This window comes from Mustela nigripes, chromosome 8, assembly GCF_022355385.1.
Source record: "Mustela nigripes isolate SB6536 chromosome 8, MUSNIG.SB6536, whole genome shotgun sequence".
Lineage (NCBI taxonomy): Eukaryota > Metazoa > Chordata > Mammalia > Carnivora > Mustelidae > Mustela > Mustela nigripes.
The window spans coordinates 47560217-47582756 of NC_081564.1; the positions used below are offsets into that span (position 1 = coordinate 47560217).

The window sequence follows — 22540 nt, forward strand, 5'->3', positions numbered from 1 at the left end:
ATTAGAGGACTTGTAATTATACCTAACACATGCTAGTGTTAGAATGTGAACATTGGTCACTTGCCTTTCAGAATCTAAGTGGTGACCATCCAAAGGAAGAGTGATGTGCACACCTGGCACTTGTGCCCAGGCAGAAACGACAATGGTGGATGTGAGCTGATCTGCAAACAGAAGAATTCAGAAATGATAAATGGAAGAGGTATTTAACATCACAAGGAATCCAAGATGATGACTGGCTTCTTTGGCTCTGCCATGAACAGAAGCCATTTAAAAGAAGAGTAGGTGCATTAAAAATGTGTTCTTCCTTCATAACCCCCTTTAAAAAAAACACCCTCTCTATTTTAGAGATAGAGAAAGAGCATGATGGAGAGGCTGAGGGAGAGAGAGAGAGAGAAAGAATCCTCAAGCAGAGCCCACTATGTGTGGAACCCAACACAGGGCTCAATCTCATGATCCTGAGATCATGATCTGAGCTGAAACCAAGAGTCAGCTGCTCAACTAAGCCACCCAGGCACCCCTCCATAAGATCTTTTTAACATGTGGCCCCTGGAACTCACAGCCACAGAGGATGCTTGCTGGTGCGAGTCTTTCAGGAAGAGCATGACTGAAGGACAACCTCTGGTTATGTAGGCTAAGTGGAAAGGGAATGGGGAGGAGAACAGACCGCGGAAGGCATAGAACAGCCTTAACAGAAAGCAACAGCCCTCTTCTCTCCCTCCTGTGCCAAACAGTATTATAGACATATATGTGTGTGTCATATAGACATATATGTGTATGTACATATACATACATATGTGTATGCATATTCCATATATGTACCCCATCTTCATAAGTGTGTTAGAAATGCTAATAAGAGAAAGATAGGACACTTGTTTCCATTTTTTTCTTCCAAAGTTATGAAAAGTTTTTTTTTTTTTTTGGTTCCTTATAAGGTTTTAGGAATAACGTTGAGAAAATTGCTTCTATACTTTATAATAGATTCCACCCATACAAAAACTAGGGGGTTTTTTTGTGTGTAGTTTAGGAATAAAATTTCAGGCTTCTTGGCATAGTTTCTATTCCCTCTCTTCCTCCATAAAAAGATCATTTCAATGTTTCCAAGTTACAAGGAGTCCACTCTACATGGTACAGCAAAATTTAAATTATACGATTTAGATTACTCTAGAGTAAAATTCCTTAAAAACAGAGAGCACAGTTTAAGTGTAGGGTCTAGAGGCAAGAGTAAATGGAGTGGAAAGTAGTAAAAGGTTGGCTTAGAAGGTTTAATACTTATGATCAGGGAGCCCGCTGCAGTTTCGTACTTGTTGGGAGACACAGATGGGACGCACAAGTAGACATGTGTGGAGTAAAGCAATTCATGAATACGCAGCCATGAAATGGAAAATCAGAATGAAATAAGTACAACTGTAACTAGCTTGGTTTATTAATATTTAAATATTGATGCCTACTTTTCTCTGAGAAACGTTACTAAGTATTTACTGATGAGAAGCAACGATTGGGAAGAAGAACATATTTGCAAGCCGCATTTAAACAGGGTTTGAATGATATGTGGTTTTTCAACTCAAAGCAACAGTCAACCAATTAAAATAAGTTCTCCATCTAAATGTGTCTTCAAACTTAAGGTCTGCTGGAAAAAAATTTCCAAAATTCATTACAATTTTGATAGGGGCGACACCTGGTCCTATTTTCCAAAAACTTGGATTGAATATTTGAATGCAATGGTGTCTTGCATTAGTATAGAATATTTAAACCTAAAAAGAAAATACCTTAATTTGTTTATGCATAAGCCTATTAAAAATGTTTCTAGGGCTCTAATTTTGTTTATTCTCTAGAATATAACCTATCTTTGAAGTGGTATACGAGTTTTTAAAAAGTCATTCCCAAGCTAAGTAATTAGACTGGAAACAAAAGCTATTCTTAGAGCACATTCCACTAAGAAAGCTACACACATGATGCTTTGATTCAAATAATATTCTTATAAAACTTTGTTATTGTTTGAGGCCTACATTCAGAGGGGCAACTTTGTTTTTGATGATTATTCCATCCTGAAACAATTTCCCTTCTGCCCAATTAAACCAGAATTAGGAGCACATTTATATCTGATGAGGCTTAAACTTCTCAACCGCCTGCTTCAGAAGCGAAGACCTTTAGTGGTTATGCTCATTCTGTCTCTGCACAGAGGGCTCAAAAGAAAACAGAATCAATTCCCTTAAGTTTTTCTGGAAGGGGAAGGTTGTTTTTGCTGCTTTGATCGTAGCATGCTGTGCATCTTTTGTTGGCTGTTGAATATAAAAAGCCATAGCCTCATCTGGTTTTTCCGCTATATCCTCATATTGTAAATCACATACGCCTTCCAATCTAAAGTGAAATGCCTAGGTCCAAAATATTATTTCAAAATTGATTTTTCATCACAGTTGATAGGAAGATTTCCGGGGTGTAAGAAAACTCTCCAGTGTGCAGGTAGTATGTCACAGACCGCTAAAAATACATCCATGCACTTTAGACATCAAATTCTAGGATGTAGAATATACTCATGCTATTTTAGATCCCTTTTCCTATCATTGCAAGAGGCTGTTGAAGCTAATGCAGCAGCTGGCTAGGTTATTGCTTCTATAATATAATCCATAATGCAAAAGCAGCTATTTCCCAAACATTTGAGAGCAACTCAAGTTGTTTACACGTCTCTGTAAGTTAATTTTCCTATAACTTTGTGCCAATTGGTGTCAGACTATCTGGGAAAAATCTTCATTAAATTGAGACAATGGCACTTAGTTAATTCCTTCTTACAGAGAATGGTAGGAAAAATTACAGTTAGCTGATTGGAGGCCATCATCATGGGGTAAATACAGGGTTTTAGAAAATGAATGCAAACTACAAAAATGGAGTCGTATAATTAAACATCAAATAGTCCAGGTAATAAAAGTCATAGATTAATTGTCTCTCAGTTCTAGTCAGATCCTTTAAATATTGTCTCACGACCTGAGCATTGGTTCTTTCATCAGAAGAGTGCCTATCCTTAAAGTTTGGAAATTTCAGCTCTTTTGGAGCACCCACGAGCTGTAAAAAGTAATTGGCATCTTCTTCCAAAGTTTCGAATTTCCCTACAAAATCATAGTTGATCAAACATGGATAGCAGAGTTTGCTGACCTTCTCCCAGTGAATGTCCATTCCTACGGGACGGCGGGAATCCAGCAAATAGTGCACGAACTCTTTGAATTTGACTCCAGATCCATTATTTAATGCTTCTTCACAGGCATTTGGCCGATATTTCTTTATAATCGCTTTCCCAAATACCGGATGGTAATAGCTATTGGGGTGTTCAAATTTGTCCCTGAATGCTGACACTAACCTTTCCATGGGATCACGAACAAAAACAGCTTTGGTGTAGGTGTTCAGACGAGTGTATATCCCTTTTAAGTCGAAGCTATCTAGTTTTTTCAAATGCTTCCCGTAGTGAACAGCATCATGGGAGATGTTGTATGCAGACGAAGCCAACCCACTCAGTACCATCAGAATTCTCTTCCAGTTGGAGCAGCCAGCCTTGGGTACCTCACAATATAAGATTTTGTGTTTATCTTCCACATAGATCCTGGATACCATATGAAAAAGATGTGACTGAGGACGACTCACCCCACCATATTTCTTGCAAAACTCCTGAAGGAAAGATCTGCGTGTCTCCTGGGCCACATCTGTTTCCTTCCATTTGTTGTCTTTGACTAAACTTTTGTTTAAAGGGCGGATGTCCAACGGCCACTTCATCTCGTTGAACTTCTTAAAAACAGTCCTACTTCCTTCATGTTTTTCACTCAGCTTAATTGTTGGTGGCCCCGTGGTCTTACCTAAAGCCCCATCCTCTCCTTGTGGGTGGCTGGTCTTCCTTAAGAGCCTAGTTGGCCTCTCAGAGTTGAGCAGATTTTCCTTTTTTCCCTTGGGACCCTCAGTTATATGGAACTTGGAGTTCTGTTAAATGGAGAAGGAGAAAAATTGAAAGCATATTCACAAACCTGGTTATACAAAAATCATAACATATTTGTTTTAGAATACTATTGAGGAGAGCACATTTCATGTTAGCTGCCAAAACAATTGAGTAAAGCATGCTGACTATACATTTTGTAGTTAAGTTTCTTCAGAGAAAATATAACAATGAAGAAAGGTATCTATGCTTCCTTCTAAACCAAAGTTTCACATTTTATATTATATATATTTGGGTTACTTACATGTTATCATTCATTTAATGTTAATGTGCAGCATTACATTAATAGACTTTTTCATGCTATATGATGAGTATTATCAGGATAAAACTACTAGTATTGTTTTGAATCTATGACATAGTGAATCAGTTATTGTTTTTGTACTATCTTTGTTATCTATGGTTATCAATTATGTAACCTTCCAAAACACACACACACACACACACACACACACACACACACACACGGTAACCACAAGATGGAAAGGAGAGTATCTTGAATTTTCATCTTAGCTTTGCCTGTAAACACAATAGAACGTACTCCTGTAGGTCAATGATTCTTGAGCTATTCAGAAACATATCATCTTTGTCACTGATTCAGCACTAGTGCACTGAATGTAAGTACAAAATGCAGCTGTATTTGCATTGAACTTTTTTTTGTTGTTGCTTTTGGGATATGCTATAAAGCACAGAAGAGTTCAAAGTCATAAATTACAACTTAAAATTGTAGCAAAGCTAACTATAAAATCCTCAAGACCATTTCAGTATTTCAAGCACTTGCAAAAAGAGATATCTTTTTCCCTTGGAAATGTTTTATTTTATAAAATTTTTATTTATCATAATAACTTAGTAACTATAATCATGCAATTTCATTCATGTATGAAATCTTTCCTCCTTCCCAAGTGAAGAATGATTAGGGAATCCAGAAAAGTTTACTTGATATCCTGCTATATAAAATTGTATGAAAAATAGAACAAGAATTTAGTTCTCTTGTCAGTGGGATGAATCAGCCTACCTACCATCTACTGTTCATCTGACTACGTCCTTCCTACAGTTCTGGCAATGAATGACTACATAAGGGAAGACATGGAAGATGAGATTTTAGGGATAAAAATTTTAAGGATTTTCGTTTTTACTCTGGGCAAACTAGAAAGATTTTGAAGGGCTCTGAGCAGAGAAGTAACATGATCTCACTTATATTGAAAAGGATGGTTGAGGAGAAGACTGGAATGGATATATACATATAGAATTGTCAAAATGTTGTTGGAAAACTAATGAATAAATAATGTGCTGTAGGAGTAATGTATAGGGCCACCAGCCCAGTGGTGAAGGGAGTGGTGGGGAAAGTTTCTTAGAGGTTATCTATCTCTCTAGCTATTTATCATCCATCCATCCATCCATCCAAACATCCAACCATCCAACCTTCCATCCATTCATACAGTTAACCACTGTATCCCCAGCGTCTAGAATGGTCGATAGCCTTTAATTGCTCTCACATATTTGTTGAATGAATAAATGGAATTAGGTCTTCCAGGTTGATGAGAAATATTCTAGCAAATCGAACAAAAGAGCAGAGAAATAAAGTCCTGTGGATGGGAACCACCTCCAGGTATCATTGTCCTACTAGTTGAGCTTTAAGTAGGGTGGGGTGTGGGTGGGGACTGCTTCTTTCTGGCGCAAGAAGATTGTGTGAATAACCCCTCATCATCATACACCAACTTGGTAGCCTCATAAAACAGCTGCCCAACTCTTCCTTACAATTGAGTCAAATGTTTGGAGTCCCAACTCTAAAACCATTTGTATTCTGTCTTCTCAGAGACAGCCAAAATGACATCAAAATCCTGAATCCATTTTTACTCTTCTTATCAATGACCTGAAGTCCATAAAATTTTCACAGATGATGTGAAATTTGACTTGAGCTTTGGAAGATCATGGAGTTATTGGTTGACTGCATGGAAAGTACTTAACATAAGCCTGATGTAAAACTGTCAATGTATTTCTGCTGCTACTTCTTCTACTACTACAACTATAAAATAATAATAACAATTATTATAATTAAAACATTATTACTAATACTATAAAATAATAATAATATAGTAGTAGTAATAATGTTTTATCCCAGTGACCTAGTAAATTTCAAGATTTCCCAGCTGTCCATTATTATCCAGACTGTAATTTGTGTGTCTTTACATGTACCCTAATTAGTTCTCTCCCTGCCCCACTGACAAGAACAAAAATGAAATCAGCCTTCCACTGTGCCCTCTGGACTTTCTGCTTGTGGTCATCAAATTCCCCTTTAATCTCCAGAGACTTCTGGAATGTTCGTTTCCCATGACTTTCTCTACATGAAACCTGGCTGGCCCCCAAGACTCTGCTTCCTTTGTACTTTCTCAAGTAGACACAACTTTATTTCCTTGAATCACTTGTCCCTCAGACCAGAAGGGAAGGAAATGATTTCCTTGGACTTTACTGCTGCTTCCAGAACATGTCCACCAGCAAAAGCTTCTACTTCTGTGAAGTGTGTGTGTCCTGCTGAACTTCCCTTCCTCCTCCTTACACTGTCAGCTGCCTTTGCCCCGATCTTTCTGTTTCATGCACTGAAGGGAGGTCCTAGCTTAGACTTTACTTCTCATCCCCATTCTTGTCAGATGACTCTGACACCCAATGAACTCTCAGCCCCTTGACCACCTGGTTTCTTTTTCTTTTTCTTTTCTTTTTTTTTTTTTTTAAGATGTTATTTATTTGTGAGAGAGAGTGCAAGAGCAATAGAGTGAGCTTGGGAAGGGGGAGGGGCGAGGGAGAAGCAGACTTTCCCCTGAACAGGGAGCCCAATGTCGGGCTCGATCCCAGGACCCTGGGACCATGACCTGAGCTGAAGGCAAATGTTTAACCGACTGAGCCACCCAGGCATCCAAACCACTTCACTTTTAACTGAAGTGTTCTTCATGGCACGTGGACCTTGCCACTACCAGAGCCTGCGCCACTTCGATCATCTCTCTGACCACCATCCCCTAACCTTCTGGCTCATCACTACTTCCAGTTTTGCAATTCTCTACTTCTCACTATGTTACTCAAGCTCTTAGCAGCCAGCACACCTGGTTCTTCTCTTCACTCTCAGAAAATCACCTCTGTGGGGAGACATTCCCTGTCCACCTTCTCTATATTATGTTCTTCTCTGAGTTTCTCTCCCATATAAGGTTCCCCAATAAGAACCCTGGTTATTTTCCTCATTGCATTTATTGCAACGTGAAATGATTTCATTTACTTACTTCTATGTTGTCTCCTCCTTTTTCTACCTTTGTTGCACTAGAATGTGACTGTAGAGGTCTTATCTTTTTTGTTCTCTTTTGGATCTCTGGTACCTAGCATGTTGCCCGACACATCGAAAATGATCAATAAATAATTGGTCAATGAGGAAATGTGATCCTCTAAAATCAGAGGTGGATTCTTTATTTCACAAGTTTCGAGGTGAAAATGTGATTTTTTAAAACCAGAGATAGATTCCTTATTTCACAAGATACAGTAAAAAAAAAATGTATCTGTACATCTATTAACAGGATTTATTTACACAATTATATTACACTTCCACCGGCCTTTATACCATATTTAGTTAAATAAAAAATAAATTTACAAAAAAGTCTACCAAGGTATTCTTGCCAATGCCAGCTTCTGGTCTTTGTAAACTTCTCCTAAACATCAATAGTGGTTGTATCTTGATTGTATCATGATTATGATTTCTTCTACTTTTTAAATCAATTAATTAATTGATTAATTTTTCCCTTCTTTTTAAATCAAAGAGACTAGTGTCAGTTTTTTTGTTATTCTAAATAGGAAAACAGTGCAGTACAATGGCTCCCTGCACATAATCAGGACGTCCTTCTTGTGTACACAAAGTGAGAGTTGTGCTTGCACAGTCACTTGAAATACAAATCATTTTTACTAGGGATATTTTAGATTGTCTTGAAATACCAAAAAGGAGAAATTCACCTTCTTTTTGATGACTACTACACACTTAAAAACCAGGCAGTGCCTCAGACAATATGGCATTCAGAAACTACATTTTCATCTATGTTGGAGAGCAATGGCGGAGGACAAAGATTTTCATGAAAATAGAAGTTTCCGTTGCTTTATTTCTTGTGGTAAATGTGAGTTTGATTTAGTGATGGGCTTCCACACAATTGTTTTAGAACCTTGTCGAAGAAACAGTATTAATCAAAAGGTCAAGGTTAATTTGGATAAATACTTTGCCAATTCTTGTCAAGGTGCTGAAAATCTGTATTCAAACAAGACTTTGGCAGAAGAGAGCACAAATAAAATAGGTACACACAGCCCTGCTCACGAAGTAGGCATGGAGGGCTTGGAGTCCCACCTGCCTGGCAAATCAGATCAGTTCAAAGTCACTCCCTACTGCCTGGGAACGTCTGGAGGCTCGCCAGCATCCTCCAGCCTCACTGGGGACACACAGAAGCCGAGTCTCTGGGGGGTGGGGCTCCCGACTAACTTAAACAAGCTCTCTGGGCACTCTGCAGGCAGTAATGGCATTTGAGGGACTGACCACTCAACAGAGTATTGCAAATGAAAGTGAAAAAGTAATAGTTCATCTCATACCATCCAGGAGAGAAACATCCAATATGGTGGGTGGAATATTTTAGTTAAGTAGAGACAAACGGTCCTCTATGGGTAGGGATGTCACATCAGCCTTCACACAGACCAGATGGAAGTTCCTGTTCCCTAAGCTGCTTGCTGATGACACGTTTGGCTAGGGAGATAACTGCAGGGGGGAGTTTCATTGTTCATAAATGAGACTTCAATTTCCTGTTAGTTTATTGAGTACTAATTAGTTTCCTCACCTCTGAGTAAATCAAGGGATGGGCTAAGATTAATAAGTATTGACACCTCAGGAGGCTTCTTGTTGGAAGGCCATTAGACCGCCTAGTGTCCCTTATCTCACCATCAACTCACCTTATAAAAACCATTACTAGGGAGTGGTGGCCTCCCTCTCCATCCCCAACCCCACTCCATTTCCTTCAGTCACAGCAAAGGCTTTCCATGACTGAGGGGTCTGGATCACTAAAACTGCGATTAATGGTATTTTATTTTATTATTATTTTTTATTAAGTTTTTAAATTGTAATTCCAGTACAGTTAACATACAGTGTCAAATTAATTGCTGGTGTGCAATTTAGTAATCGAACAATTCTATACGTTACTCAGTGTTCATATGATAAGTACATACTTAATCTCCGTCATGTGTTTCATCCATTCCCCACCCATCTCCTTTCTGGGAACCTTCAGTGTATTTTCTATAGTTAAGAGTCCATTTTTTTGGTTTGTCTCCACCACCTCTGTCCATTTGTTTTGTTTGAGTGAAATTCACAAATGAAGGAAATCATAGGGTATTTGTCTTTCTCTGACCGACTTATCTCACTTAGCATTATGCCTCCTAGATCTATCAGTGTTGTTGCAGATGGCAAGATTTCATTCTTTTTTTGTGGTTGAGTAATATTCCATTGTGTGTGTGTGTGTGTGCACACGCACGTGCGTGCATGTGTGTGTGTACACACCACATCTTCTTTTTCTATTCATCAGTCAATGGGCACTTGGGCCATTTCCATAATTTGCCTATGAGATGATGTCATTTTAAATCCAAAGCTTGTACTAGTGAATTTTCACCACCATCATCACCATGCTGTTAACAATGACAACAGTAATAAAAAGAGTACACTCTTCCATGCCCATTTTCCTTCAGGACACCTTGTTCTGCTTGTCCCCAAGGCAAATGTCTATAAAGCCAAATGTATGTTGTTCCTTCTCAAAGTGGCTCCTCCTGCGCTTTTTTTCTATTTCTGAAATGGTTCTACTACATTCTTGCCACCCACTCACAAAATCTGAGAGATGCTTTAACAATCAGAAAGTAAATTGGTTAATCTACATCTCATAATGCCTCTTAAAATTCTTTTTCATTTATCATCACTTAATTGGATATTCTTTAGTATCCTAATTGGTCTCCCTGAAAATTATTGCTGAATAAGTCTTCCTAAAACATCTTACTTTTCATCCCTTAAAATCTGGAACGGGCTCAACTATATATAAACCCGAGTCCCGACTCCTTAGCTGGCATTGGCAGTCTGTCGCCACTGGGCTGGTCACTTTGTGCTCTGCTCCTTTCTTGACGTATACACTCTTCTACTTGCTTCCTCTGGGCTCTCACCACCCTCCACTCATGTTCTCCCTCTTGCGTGGGACTTTCCAAATCTCCTAGGCTGATAGAAAATCCTGCTCTCCCCCTGAAAACCACCCACGACTCCAGCAAGGGATTCTGCTCTCTTTAAAACTTAGCATTTTGTCTGCACCACCTGTGAAAAAGTGATTTTATTCCAGGTCACATAGTTATTTGATTTTCTCATTGGGCAAACTCTTTTAGCCACAGCTCAATTGTACACCAAGGCAGAAAGCTATAGTTTTCCATAAATACCTTTGAAGAATGGATCTGCTTGACAAGTCAGGTGAAAGATAGATCATTATAGGTGAGAAAAATGAGTATTCAAAGAAATCTAATGGAGAAAAAATTGTGGACTATTCATGAACTCTCCAGTAAATCTGAAAGCTTTGTTCTTAGTCCTTAAGACCTCTGTTTCCATATGCCTCGTCTGTACATTGACATTAATTGCCCTTTCTCCCTCTAAACTCATTGAGGGTCTACCGCACACAAGGCATAGGGCCAGATGCCCAGGATGGTGGACTGTGTAAGACAAATGTGATCCTTGCCCACACGGAGCTTATATTCTTATAAGGGAAAAGACCCTAGGTAAATAATCACACAATTAATTACTCTATTATTACAGTGGCAAAGGCTCAGCAGCATTCTAATGGAGGCTGGGGCAGCTGGGTATAAAGGCAAGTCTGACCTGGTTGAGTGTTAAGTCTTTTGTTGACACCTTCTATTTTATCCTGGTTAGTTGTTACAGTTGGATGTTTAGGTGACTGTCGCTCCTGTTTAGTTTAAACTTATTAAAGGTCAGTGTATACATCTGTGGAACCCCCACTAGCATCTAGAATAGTCTTGAATAAACCAATGTTTTGCATTTAATTGAAGTAAAGAGCATTATCATTCCCATACGTCCCTTTATTTGGGTAATTAACTCATATTGGCTTTATGCAGTTGACAAGTACTGTACTTCTGTAAAACTTGATCTACTAATGTGCTATTATGTAACTGAAGGAATTTGATCATTCATCTGTCACACGTATATTGAACTACTACTATATGCTGCGTTTGGCACTGTAGAAACAAAGATAAAATAGATAAATTTTACAGCCCCCTGAGGAGGTCAAAGTTTAAATGGATTGATAAAAAAGGAGTTTATGAAAAAAAATGACAATTGCTATAATAAAAGGATACATAGGGTATTGGGGAACAGAGACAAGAGTACTTACTTTATCTGAAGAAATTTTGTGGGGGAAACTTTCACAGAGAAGTGAAGCCTGGATGAATCTGGGAGGATCCTGGGGAGTTGGTAGGTCAACAAGCCAGGGATGGGAAAGATTATCCAAGCTGATAATGAGAAGACACTTGGGAGGATGAGATGCGGATAAGAGGGAGAGGCAGTTGAGGTTGGGTTTGACTCCTCACACCCATATAAAGAGTCTAGACTTTGCCGTGTAGAGGACAGGGATTTTCCATAAGGCAGGGACTTAGAATGAACATTCTAGCCACAGTGGGGAGGTGCAGCTGGGGGTAAGCAGGTCTAGATGTAGAAGACAAGTGTGACAGCCCATCAGGAATTCTTAGGACAGGAACCAAGGCAATGAGGTAAGAGTGCAGAAGAAGGGAATTAGTTGAAGTAAATTTAAGAAATTGATTAGACTGTAAAAGTGGGGGCAAAAGAAGTGTAAGGAATGCCTCCCCATATCCCAGGAGAGGGAGTAGAAGGTACCACGGGAGGCGATGGGGTGGGTGTAAGTGTTCATTGTCTTCAGTTTCAGACCTTTTGAGTTTGAGGTGCCCTTGAGAGATAGGGGTGTTGGTATTAGGACTCCAAAGCTGGGTATACGGTATATGGGTGTGAGGAGTCAAACCCAACCTCAACTGCCTCTCCCTCTTATCTGCATCTCATCCTCCCAAGTGTCTTCTCATTATCAGCTTGGCTGGGGGAGGCATTAGCTGAATTTATGGGCCTCGAAGGCGTTCCTTAGAGCTGCCATAATGATCATGGTGTCTGCCAGTTTTGAGTGCCTGCCACGTGCCAGACCCGTAACCCACCAGCATTTCCATTGTACAGATGAAGAAATGGAGCCTCAAAAACATTAAGGAACTCAATTAAGGCACATAGCTTGAGAAAAGGGACATTGCATGAGCCCAGGATTTTTTCTGAGTTCAGAGTGTCCACAGTGCCTGTGTCTTTTGTGGGGGGACCTTTGTGGTCTATTAACAGCTGCTCTTGGTGATGATAATATTGGTGATTAAATATGCCCCTTCCTATCACTGAATTTTGACATTTTTCTAGTTTAATGACATAACATTACTTTTAGCAATGTATCTTTTGTGATTGAGCTTCTTTCTAGATATGAGCGAGTTAAAATTCTTCAGACCCTCCTGGAGCCCCAGTTATTTCTAGTGGTTAATAAGGGTGATGATGCCAGTGGGTGGCTTGCTAGAAAGTGGGTCCTTCCTAAGGAAGCAAACCAGTGTGTCTCTGTCTGGTCCCTCCTTGCTGTAGCTGTTCCTCTCAACTCTCAAGCCAAGGGCTTCCGAAGCTGATTGTTTAGTTATGAGAGGGATGAAGACAGACTGCATTTCCACCAGGACACTGGGACAACGGGAGATGCATGTGAGCATCCAGTCCCAATACCCAGCGCCCTCAGCCCCGTCTCCTCCATTCTTATCCTCCGCTCTTCCATCTTTAGTTACACATCGTACAAATGTTTCCTGAGCACCTACCGGGTGCCAGGCACAGGGCTACATTTTGAAGGTAGAGCTAGCAAGTCATAGTTGGTCCCTGCTCTTATGGGGAAGCCTCAGGGGCAGGAGGTGGGGAGGGAGATACAGAAGAGAAAACCAAGAATTATCACACTTACAGCAGGAGGCAAGACAAGAAGGAGCATAAAAGGGGGGGGGGCATTTAATCCCTTCTTGGAGGGTGGGGAGGGTTTCGTGGAGAAAGTGTGTGCCGTGCAAAATCATTTCTGTTTCCTGTTTCGGTGACTTATGTCCTCTCTCTAGAATATTCTTCTTCATTGTGTTTGCCTAGTTAAAAGGGCAGGGGAATGGAGCAAGTTAATTTAACCACTGCATCAATCCCAAAACGAGATACGGATATGTTCATCGTACAGAGGAAGGGCTCGAAGCTCAGGGAGTTTACATAACCGGCCCCAGTTAACACAGCTGCTGCTGAAGTCATGCTTCCCACCTCGGTCTTACTCATCCGTGCTTTTTTTCAGCTGCGTCATACATCAAGCAATTTACTCCTTGTTTAATGCCCATTTAATGAATTGATGTAAGTAAAGCATAAAGCATATGTCTGCCACAAGGGAGGATGGCAGTTGAGAACTGGGATTTCTCAGTCACATGGACCTGGTTTGGTGGCTCCTGTTTCTATCATTTTTCTCTCAGAGCAAACCTGGCTACCCTGTTTTAGTTCTAAGCTTCAGCCTCCTTGTCACTAAAATGGGGATAATAACAGCATCTACCTTGCAGCGTAGCTGAATGATAGGAAGTATGTATGGAGTGCTTAATGCAAAGTTTGCTTTCTATAAATATTAGGTGTTTTTATTGATTTGTTCCTTAAATATTTATGAGCATCTCTATGGGACAAGCATTTTCTAGGCGAATAGGAATGCTTTTCCTCTGCTTTTCCAGTCTTTTTCTCCTCTTCTCACTTAAAACATGACAGACTTAAGAGTCTATGATAAGGGGCGCCTGGGTGGCTCAGTGGGTTAAGCCTCTGCCTTCAGCTCAGGTCATGATCTCAGGGTCCTGGGATCGAGCCCTGTGTCGGGCTCTCTGCTCAGCCCGCTATGGGGGAGCCTGCTTCCCCCTCTCTCTGCCTGCCTCTCTGCCTACTTGTGATTTTACTCTCTGTCAAATAAATAAAATCTTAAAAAAAAAAAGGGAAAAGAGTCCATGATAAATGCTCAATGGGGATAAAGCTGAGTGGAAGAAAGAAGCAGAAGACAATTGAGAGACAGAAATGGGAAAGCAAAAAAAAAATCAGTGTAGTGGCGATAAAGATGATGAAAGAAAACAGAAGAAAAGAAAGCACACTTAGAGTCCCAGGAAGAAATAATGAGTACGTGAAGCTGGGGGCGGCAGGGGTGGGTGGTGCAGAGAGAAACTAGTGACCTTTGGTTCTCTCTCAGCTGCCACCTTCCAATCATTGAAGCTGCCTGAACACAAAACAACACTTTCAATACTGAGATTATTCCAACTGGTCCAACGAGCTCATTTCTATAGTCAACTTGGATGCAGGGACTGAAATTCTAATTTCATTTGCCAGTCCTCTAATTTTGGATTTAATTTCTCTCTCTATTTTTTCCCTTAAAGCCAAAGAAACATAAAAGACGAGGATGTAGGGCGAAGGACGAAGTTTCTACTGAGAATAGTGCCGTTCTCTGGTTTGGTGAGACCCGTGGAACCTGGAAACAGACATAACCTCGATGTATGTAAGTAGGTAAGGCTTCTGTCCAAGGAGTCCATTGTGCTTTTATAGATTTATCATTTTATCTTTCTTCTAAGGTTTCTTGAGAAAAATGAGGCTATTGCTTTCAAATTCATGGATAAATAAAACTACTTGCATTGTAATTTGCCCAAGGTCATTCTGCGGAGTCAGTGGTGGAGTCAGGAACCCAGTCCAGTTCTCTACTTCCATCTTAGGAAGAATGAGCACAACACTTTGCTTTTTAAAGAAACTCAAAACTTTAATGAGGAGCTGCAGGGGGTTAACGTGAAATCCATTCCGATGTTTGATCCTCACCATGTTGTCTCCAGGGTGTGCCCTGCACGGGTCCAGTGGGGAGGAGAGTGACAAATACAGCCAATGATATTTGCAATAGAAGAAGGAGGAGATAAACGGATGTTGCACTGCAAGGATTTTGATAGCTCACTGGAATTGTAGATATCTAATCGATTTAGAATAGGACTCTCTAATATCTCCAAGTTGGTGTTGAGTTTTCTAAAAATTACTAATTGTCAACCCGCTGCTTATCCCCTTGCACTGAAGATGAGCAAAAACAAGAGTGTGTATACCTGAGAGGGTTCTGGAAGAGACATGGAGGAGGCAACCTTGACTCTGACACCTTCTTCTAGACAATGCAGTTGCTAGACTATTCTTGCTCTTGCTCTTGTTCACAGGGATATAATGAGGAAGAGGGAGCCTGCTGCCCTGGGTTGGAAGCCTATGTGTGAAGTTTTCTTCCTTCCTTCCTATTTCCTCCCCCCCCTTTCCTTTCTTTCTCTCTCTTTTGATGTTAAAGGTATGGATTACCAAGCAAGGGGAATGAATAAATGGGGAGATACCGAAACAGGGGACTAACTTGGGGTGGACCAGGGGGCCAGGGAAGGCCAGAGCCCTGGGTCAGCCATGGAGGAGGGGGCTTGGCTGCTTCCATAGGATGGAGATGTAAGTGCAAGAGAGAAGAAAGCCGTTGTGAGGCCAACAACATGGTGGCTGGATAGATCCACAAAATATAAAGAACATTTAATTTTAAGTCAGAGCCATCAGGCTTTCCACATATTCATTGGGTGATTTTAGGGCAGTGTCTTCATTTGTGTTTCCCTAGAAGCAGACCTTGAGTCAAAGATTTGAGGCAAGTGGCTAATTTGGAGTAGATTCTATCAAGTATGTGTAGGACAATAGGAAAATAAGATAGGGAAGAGAAGGCAGAGAGGATAGGGTGAATTTTAAAGAAAGTTAGCACAGTAGGAACTGGATCTCAGGTCCACTGGGGAACTTTGAGAGCTCCAGAGTTATCCCACCAAATCCCATCAGCCATGGTTGGAGGCTCCTACAGGGAAGAGGTCTGGCAATTCTAGGCTGCTCTACAGGAAGCCAGGGTAAGCTCCTTCAGGCAGTGTGTCACAGGTGTCGGTAGTCAGCTGGAAGTCTGGCCAAAATGCAAGGAAATATTAAGAGATGAGAGGATATTACAAAGACACAGCCAGTGTTGTTACAGGAAGTCAATTAACATTCTAATTCTGTTTTTCTATTTTTAAAGTGAGAATCCTAATATTTGTTCTTGGACATGTTGAAATGGAAGTGATGGCATTGGCTGGCATCCAGAATCCCAAGCACCTCGCCCTTTGGAAGTGTCACTTGCCCTTTGGAGATGTTCATGGTGTGCGTTTGTGTACATATGTATAAAATAAGGCTGAGAAAAGGAACCCCTTATGGAATCTCATCTTATTGCACTGAACTAGACTATATAGATTGGTAAGAATTTTCTTGCCCAGAGTAGGCAGTTCTATGACCTAGAACCAACTTTGAGCCAAAAAAGCCTCTTTGGACCCATTTACCCAAGGCCATCCTAAAATCTCAGCCCTCTGATTCTGACACACTGGTGGCAGGAAAAAAAAAAAAAAGGAGTCTCTTTGAGAATGTATTAGATAAAGGCAGTTTCAAAGGGCCCAGTACAGTGTCTGACATATAGTAAGTTTCTCCAAAATGTTAACACATCCCGTCTCTGTGCCTTTCTTCTCTGGTTGTCCCTTAACACTGGGCAGCTCATGCAGAAGGCCCATCTTCCCAGCTGCAGGCTGAAGTGACTAAAGCAACAGGTCCTATTCCTGTTCGACGTGATGGAGGTGGACACCAGTTAGGAATGAGCACCTGCTGTAAAGGCTGCCCATCCCTAGGCCAGTAAGAAAGTTTGGAGTGATCACCTCAGCTCAGGGGTGTGGCCAGTGACTAGCTAAGCCCATTAATCCATCTCCCCTCTGGCTGTGGGCTGGAAAACCAGTTATCAGTGAAGAGAAAAAAAGTAACAGCCTTAAAGAGACACAGAGTCCAAGAGAAGAGCTACGTCAAGGCCGTGATGGTGGTGAGACCGTTGGTGTGGGCGAGAACTCAGTCCCAGGAAGCAGCATGTACTCCAGGGCTTGTTTCGTTCCCATTCATTGCCTATCAGTCCAAAGCCACTTGAGTTCTGGGAAGGGCCACGCTGTGAGAACCACAGTGACCCTGGCAGGAACACATTCCATTCGTCTGATTTGGTTAAGTGTCTGCCAGCCCAGGATCAGATTTGCCGGTGTCAGCACCTTTGAGCGCCACACAGGCCTCTCTGGCTTACTCACCTGCAGATTTGACAACTCAGCTTTACCCAAGGCTGCCTGCCCAAAGCCTGGCCCAGCCCTCTCAGTCCAGAGCAGGCCCCTCAGCCTTCGGTGCCCCCGTGGCTTACCTGGATCCTGCACTAGGAAGAGAGGGTTGCCTTAGGCACCAGATCAGGCCTTGGCGATCGATCGTGAGATCATGCCGAGTGGGATCTCTCTTGGGGATTTCAGTGTGAAAAAAAATGCCCAGGGAGAAAGTAAGACACACTCACAGCAAAGGAGAGGGACAGAGAGGCAGGGGGCAACAGAGTGAGTTACGAGATGAGGTCATCAGAAGGAACAGATCCCTACCGAAACGAAGTGATGATCAAAATGCATATTTGTAGGTCTTACCCCTTCATGCCTTCAATTTTACCCATTTTATCTTACTGATATTATTTGAATCCAAATTTTGAAGCTTTTTGGGGTTTCCAAAATGAGTTGTTTCTCCTGAAGGTGAGTCTACTTGATTCAAGAAGTTATGGAAACTAAGAAGCATTAAGGGCCCTGGCCCTGGATATTCCTTTGGGTCCCCCTTTCTTCGCAAGGCCAGGTATGAGCAGCGCTGGTCCCCATCCCTTAGCCTGAGGCGGGGAGTCTTCAGGGTCTGTACAACTTCATTCCCCAGAGCTGGTATAGAATGAGCTGCGAGTGTTTATAGCAGCAATGTCCACAATAGCCAAACTATGGAAAGGACCTAGATGTCCATCAACAGATGAATGGATAAAGAAAATGTGGTATTTGTACACAATGGAATACTATGCAGCCATCAAAAGAAATGAAATCTTGCCATTTGCGACAACGTGGATGGAACTAGAGCGTATCATGCTTAGCGAAATAAGTCAAGTGGAGAAAGACAACTATCATATGATCTCCCTGATATGAGGAAGTGGTGATGCAACATGGGGGCTTAAGTGGGTAGGAGAAGAATAAATGAAAAAAGATGGGATTGGGAGGGAGACAAACCGTAAGTGACTCTTAATCTCACAAAACAAACTGAGGGTTGCTGGGGGGAGGGGGGTTGGGAGAAGGGGGGTGGGGTTATGGACATTGGGGAGGGTATGTGCTTTGGTGAGTGCTGTGAAGTGTGTAAACCGGGCGATTCACAGATCTGTACCCCTGGGGATAAAAATATATTATATGTCAATAAAAAATAAAAAATTTAAAATAAAATAAAATAAAATACTCAGGAAAAAAAAAAAATGAATGAGCTGCGAGTGGACATGGATGACAGAGAGGCGCCTGCCCTCTGCAGCCCGGACTCCGTAAATGCGAGTGGGACCCCAGCCAAGGTGGGCGGTGGTGCTGGGGGTCGTCCAACCCTTTCTGTTGCTTTCTTTAGGCAGAGCCCAAGTCCGGGGAAGTAGCATATACCTGGGGAAACTCTTCTTCCACAACCCAGTACCTATTAGTCCAAAGCTACTTGAGCCCTGGGAACAGCAATGCCAGGTGAGAGGGCAGGGCTTGTGTTGATATCCAACTACAATTTTCTTATATCCAGTCACTGATGGACTGTCTAACCTATTTACAGAGACACTGATATCATCCAGCCAGCAAGCAGAATTCTCTGAAGGTCTTTCCGACAGTGCATCGTCGCCTCCCTTGCCTCCTTACAATGCTGTCATCTGCTCCTTGGTGAACACATCTCGGCACCCCCCACTCAGATATAACACCACAGCTTCTTGATTCCATCTACTTTCCTACACAAGGGAAAGCTGTGCACAACCGGGGGAATGAAGTCCCAGACTCCACACAGGGGATTTCCGTAGGGTCTTCTATAACTGAAGGCCACTGGTAACTAGCCTGTAGCCAGTATGGTGACTGAAAGTAGATGGAGGTGCACTTCTAGATCGGTTCTTAGACCCATGGGTTAAAGCCTCCTGCCTCGCCTGTGACTCAGGGTCCGTCCAGTGAGGTTCCCAGGTTCAGAACACGCTCCCTCCTGAGCGAGGAGGGGTGCTGACACTAGATGGCAGGAAAGGGTCAGTTTGCCTGTCTCGACCCCCACCAGGGCTCCTGTCTCCTTTAGTTAAAGGCAAGCTCCTGGACTGAGGCCACAGGGAGAGGATGAGTGGTGAGTTGGTGTTGGATCGGTATACACACGTTGCTTAACATGCAACTGTCAATCACTATTCTACCAAATCAACCTCCCTCACTGGAATAGCATCTCTAACTGAACACCTTGGTGGGAGCTGACTCAGCCTCCCATCCATAAGACGGAGAATGGTGCCTCCCTAATGGAGCTGTGAAAAATAATGAAATATATATATATAATGTCCAATGTGCAGTATATACTCATAAAATGTGGCTTTTAACTACGACTTTTATATTTCTGCTGAGAGTATCACCTTTCTGCGGTAACCCCAGGGACCTCGTGTTAATCTTTGTCTTAGACTGTTAGGTCCCTTCATATTCAGGCACCAAATTCTATTCAGTTTTTCTCTAAAGTGTTCATTTCCACTATCAATATTAGGACACGCACACATTTTTTTTTCATGCCCAGACCACTGTTACTGCCTGCCCACGGGATGAATTAAGCGAAGCATTCGTTCGAGAAACATTTATTGAGCATCTAATATATGTACTGCTTAATGCCTTGGGACAAACAACTCCTGCTCTCCTGGTACTTATGTTCTTGTGGGTGGAGGTAGCTAATGTGCAAATCAACAAAGGGATAATCAAGAAAAAAAAAAGTCACTGGTGGTAAGTGAGAAACAAACACCAAAGCGGACAGTGATGGGAGTGTGAGTAGCGGGGGCGGAGAGGAAATGGAGACAACACAGACGATAGATGGTTAGGGAAGATCTATTTCGGGAGAAGCTACTGGAGCAGAGGTCTGAATGACAAGCATGTCTGTCAGGGGCAGCGAGTGAATGGGTCTTCGTGTAAGGGTGAGACAGGCCCGGGGGAAGGATGGAGGGCAGGGCCCGTGTGGTTGTCACATGAGCGGGAAGGGCACAGTGACAAGAGATGAAATCGAAGAGGAGAGTGGGACCCTATCTTGTAGGACAATCAGATGGTGGAGAGCATAGGAAGCGCGCTGGGTCTCATCAGAAGCGTCTTATTAGCTGCTGGAGGTCAAGAACATGATGTGACTGATGTTTTATAAAGCTCACTCTCCTTGCCCAGTGGAGAATGGACCGGGGGCCTGGCAGGAGGGGAAGCAGAGTAGCCTGGAGAGAGGCTGGTGGCTGGTACCACTGGAGACAGAGCAAAAAGGAAAATACAGGATATGGTTTTAAGAAAATTCCACACTCATTTTCCCGAGGTCATTTCTCAACTCTCAAAACTTTGTTGCCAGCTCATTGTACTTCCCGCTGAATCAAATCTAAATAAATGTGGTTTCAAGTTCTCCATGATCCTTCCCTGGCCTCTTTTCGTTGATTGTTGACTTCTCCGAACTCCCACAGTGTCTATACTGGGTGGTTAAGAGCAAGTAAGCAGTAACACAGTCTGTCATTCTATGCAGCACTTAAGGCCTGTTAGTCTTCTCTTCCAAGAGAGACAATTCCCTTAGAAGAGGGTCGGTGCTGGCACTTTCCTCCACATCTCGTCGCACGAAGCTCAGCTCCAAGCATAGGGCATGTACTAAAATTGCTTATTGATTGATTAAAAACATACATGAGTAGCATTCATCTCCTCCGTATTTCTTTCATATGAGGAAGGGTGATTATCTGTCAATATTCATTGCACCATTGAACCAATATGCAATGCATTAATCATCTCTGAGATAACCAGATGAGGCTTTCTTGTAATCTTTCTATTTTGCTGAGATAATTTCACTTGCTTTGGAGTTTATGAGGCCATAAGTGGCTCCCATCTGTTGATGAACATATTTCTAAGAGTCATTTAGTATCAAGTATGGAATACTTGAGGGGAAGTTAAATTGTAACTTTTATATTAAGTGTCATCTTAGTAACAGAACCAAAATTGGAAGCATGTGTTCAATTTTGGTCTTTCATTTTCAAAGCTTTAGGTCAGGCAGAGAATTAATTTCATTTGTTTACAAAGTAGATTATGCCTAATAAAATCTATTTTGTTTATGGTCACATTTTAGTCAATCCATTGCCTTAGAAAATGAGAGAAATCTGATTGGCTAATCATTCAACAAAGTAAATTACATTATTCCACATCCACAGAACATTGGCCTAATTTAATTATTCAGTAATAGCATGATGAAAATACTCCCCTTTAATACATTTTGAGCAAGGCGCATACCCATGATGAAACAGTGAAGAATCGCGTTTATTCCTTCCTTGTTTGATGACTGACCATGGAATGTAACATAACATTTCTGTGAATAATAACTTTTTCCACAGGGAGGATAATAAACACAAGGTAGCTTTCACTAGGGATCCTTCCTGGTACTCTGAATTTTTACTACTCATCTGTATATTTTACAAGAACAGAAATCGGTTCTAAGTGCTACTTTACAAATAAAGTTGAAATGATATCGGTTTCAAGTTATGCATAATGAAAGAAATAAGTGGGATCACTTTTTCTCTCTATTGAGAGGTAGAAAAATTCTCTAGGACACTTTCTTGGACTCCTGAGATTTTGACAAAAGACCAAGGAACGCTTCCTCAACAAAATGCAGGTAAACACAAAAGTTCACACAAACTCAAAAGGAATTTCTTGATGGATGCCCAGGGGATCTGCACTAAGGGAGTCTAGACTGTATATACAATGTGGTTTCTGGAGAGTTGGTCTAGTATTAATGGCCACTTCTTGTCTTTTTTTCCTTTTGGGGGGTTTTAGAAATATTTAGGGTGGCCAAATATTGGAAATAGTGAAATTCACACTGATAAAGATCAAACAGTATTTAAAGTTTCAAAATGCAAAGGAAATACAGAGTACATCTGAATTAAGCAATGACAGGTATACACTACAAAAATACTTCTGATCCCTTGATCACTACTTCTTTTTTTTTCCCTAAAGATTTTATTTATTTATTTGACAGAGATGACAAGCAGGCAGAGAGGCAGGCAGAGAGAGAGGGGGGAAGCAGTCTCCCTGCTGAGCAGAGAGCCCGATAGAGGGCTCGATCTCAGGACCCTGGGATCATGACCTGAGCCGAAGGCAGAGGCTTTAACACACTGAGCCACCCAGGCCCCCCTTTGATCACTACTTCTTAAAACACAAATTTTTATGACAACCAGCCATTTTTACTCAAAATGATGACCCCTTAAGCATCTCTTTCCCACAATCCCCAAAATACCAAGTTTTCACTTGACGACTTACTCAATTCCTATTATGAGGAGAAAG

At 41.6% G+C, this 22540-nt stretch overlaps 1 protein-coding gene across 1 annotated transcript in view; it reads right to left on the reverse strand.

The window, feature by feature from the left end:
* Positions 1–1423: 1423 nt before the first annotated feature.
* CHST9 (carbohydrate sulfotransferase 9) overlaps positions 1424–22540 on the reverse strand; it is a 225822-nt gene continuing 204705 nt past the window's right edge. The window contains exon 5 of the mRNA XM_059409395.1: positions 1424–3960. Within this exon, the coding sequence (XP_059265378.1) occupies positions 2872–3960 (1089 nt within the window). The 3' untranslated portion in view covers positions 1424–2871. The remainder of the gene's footprint in view (positions 3961–22540) is intronic.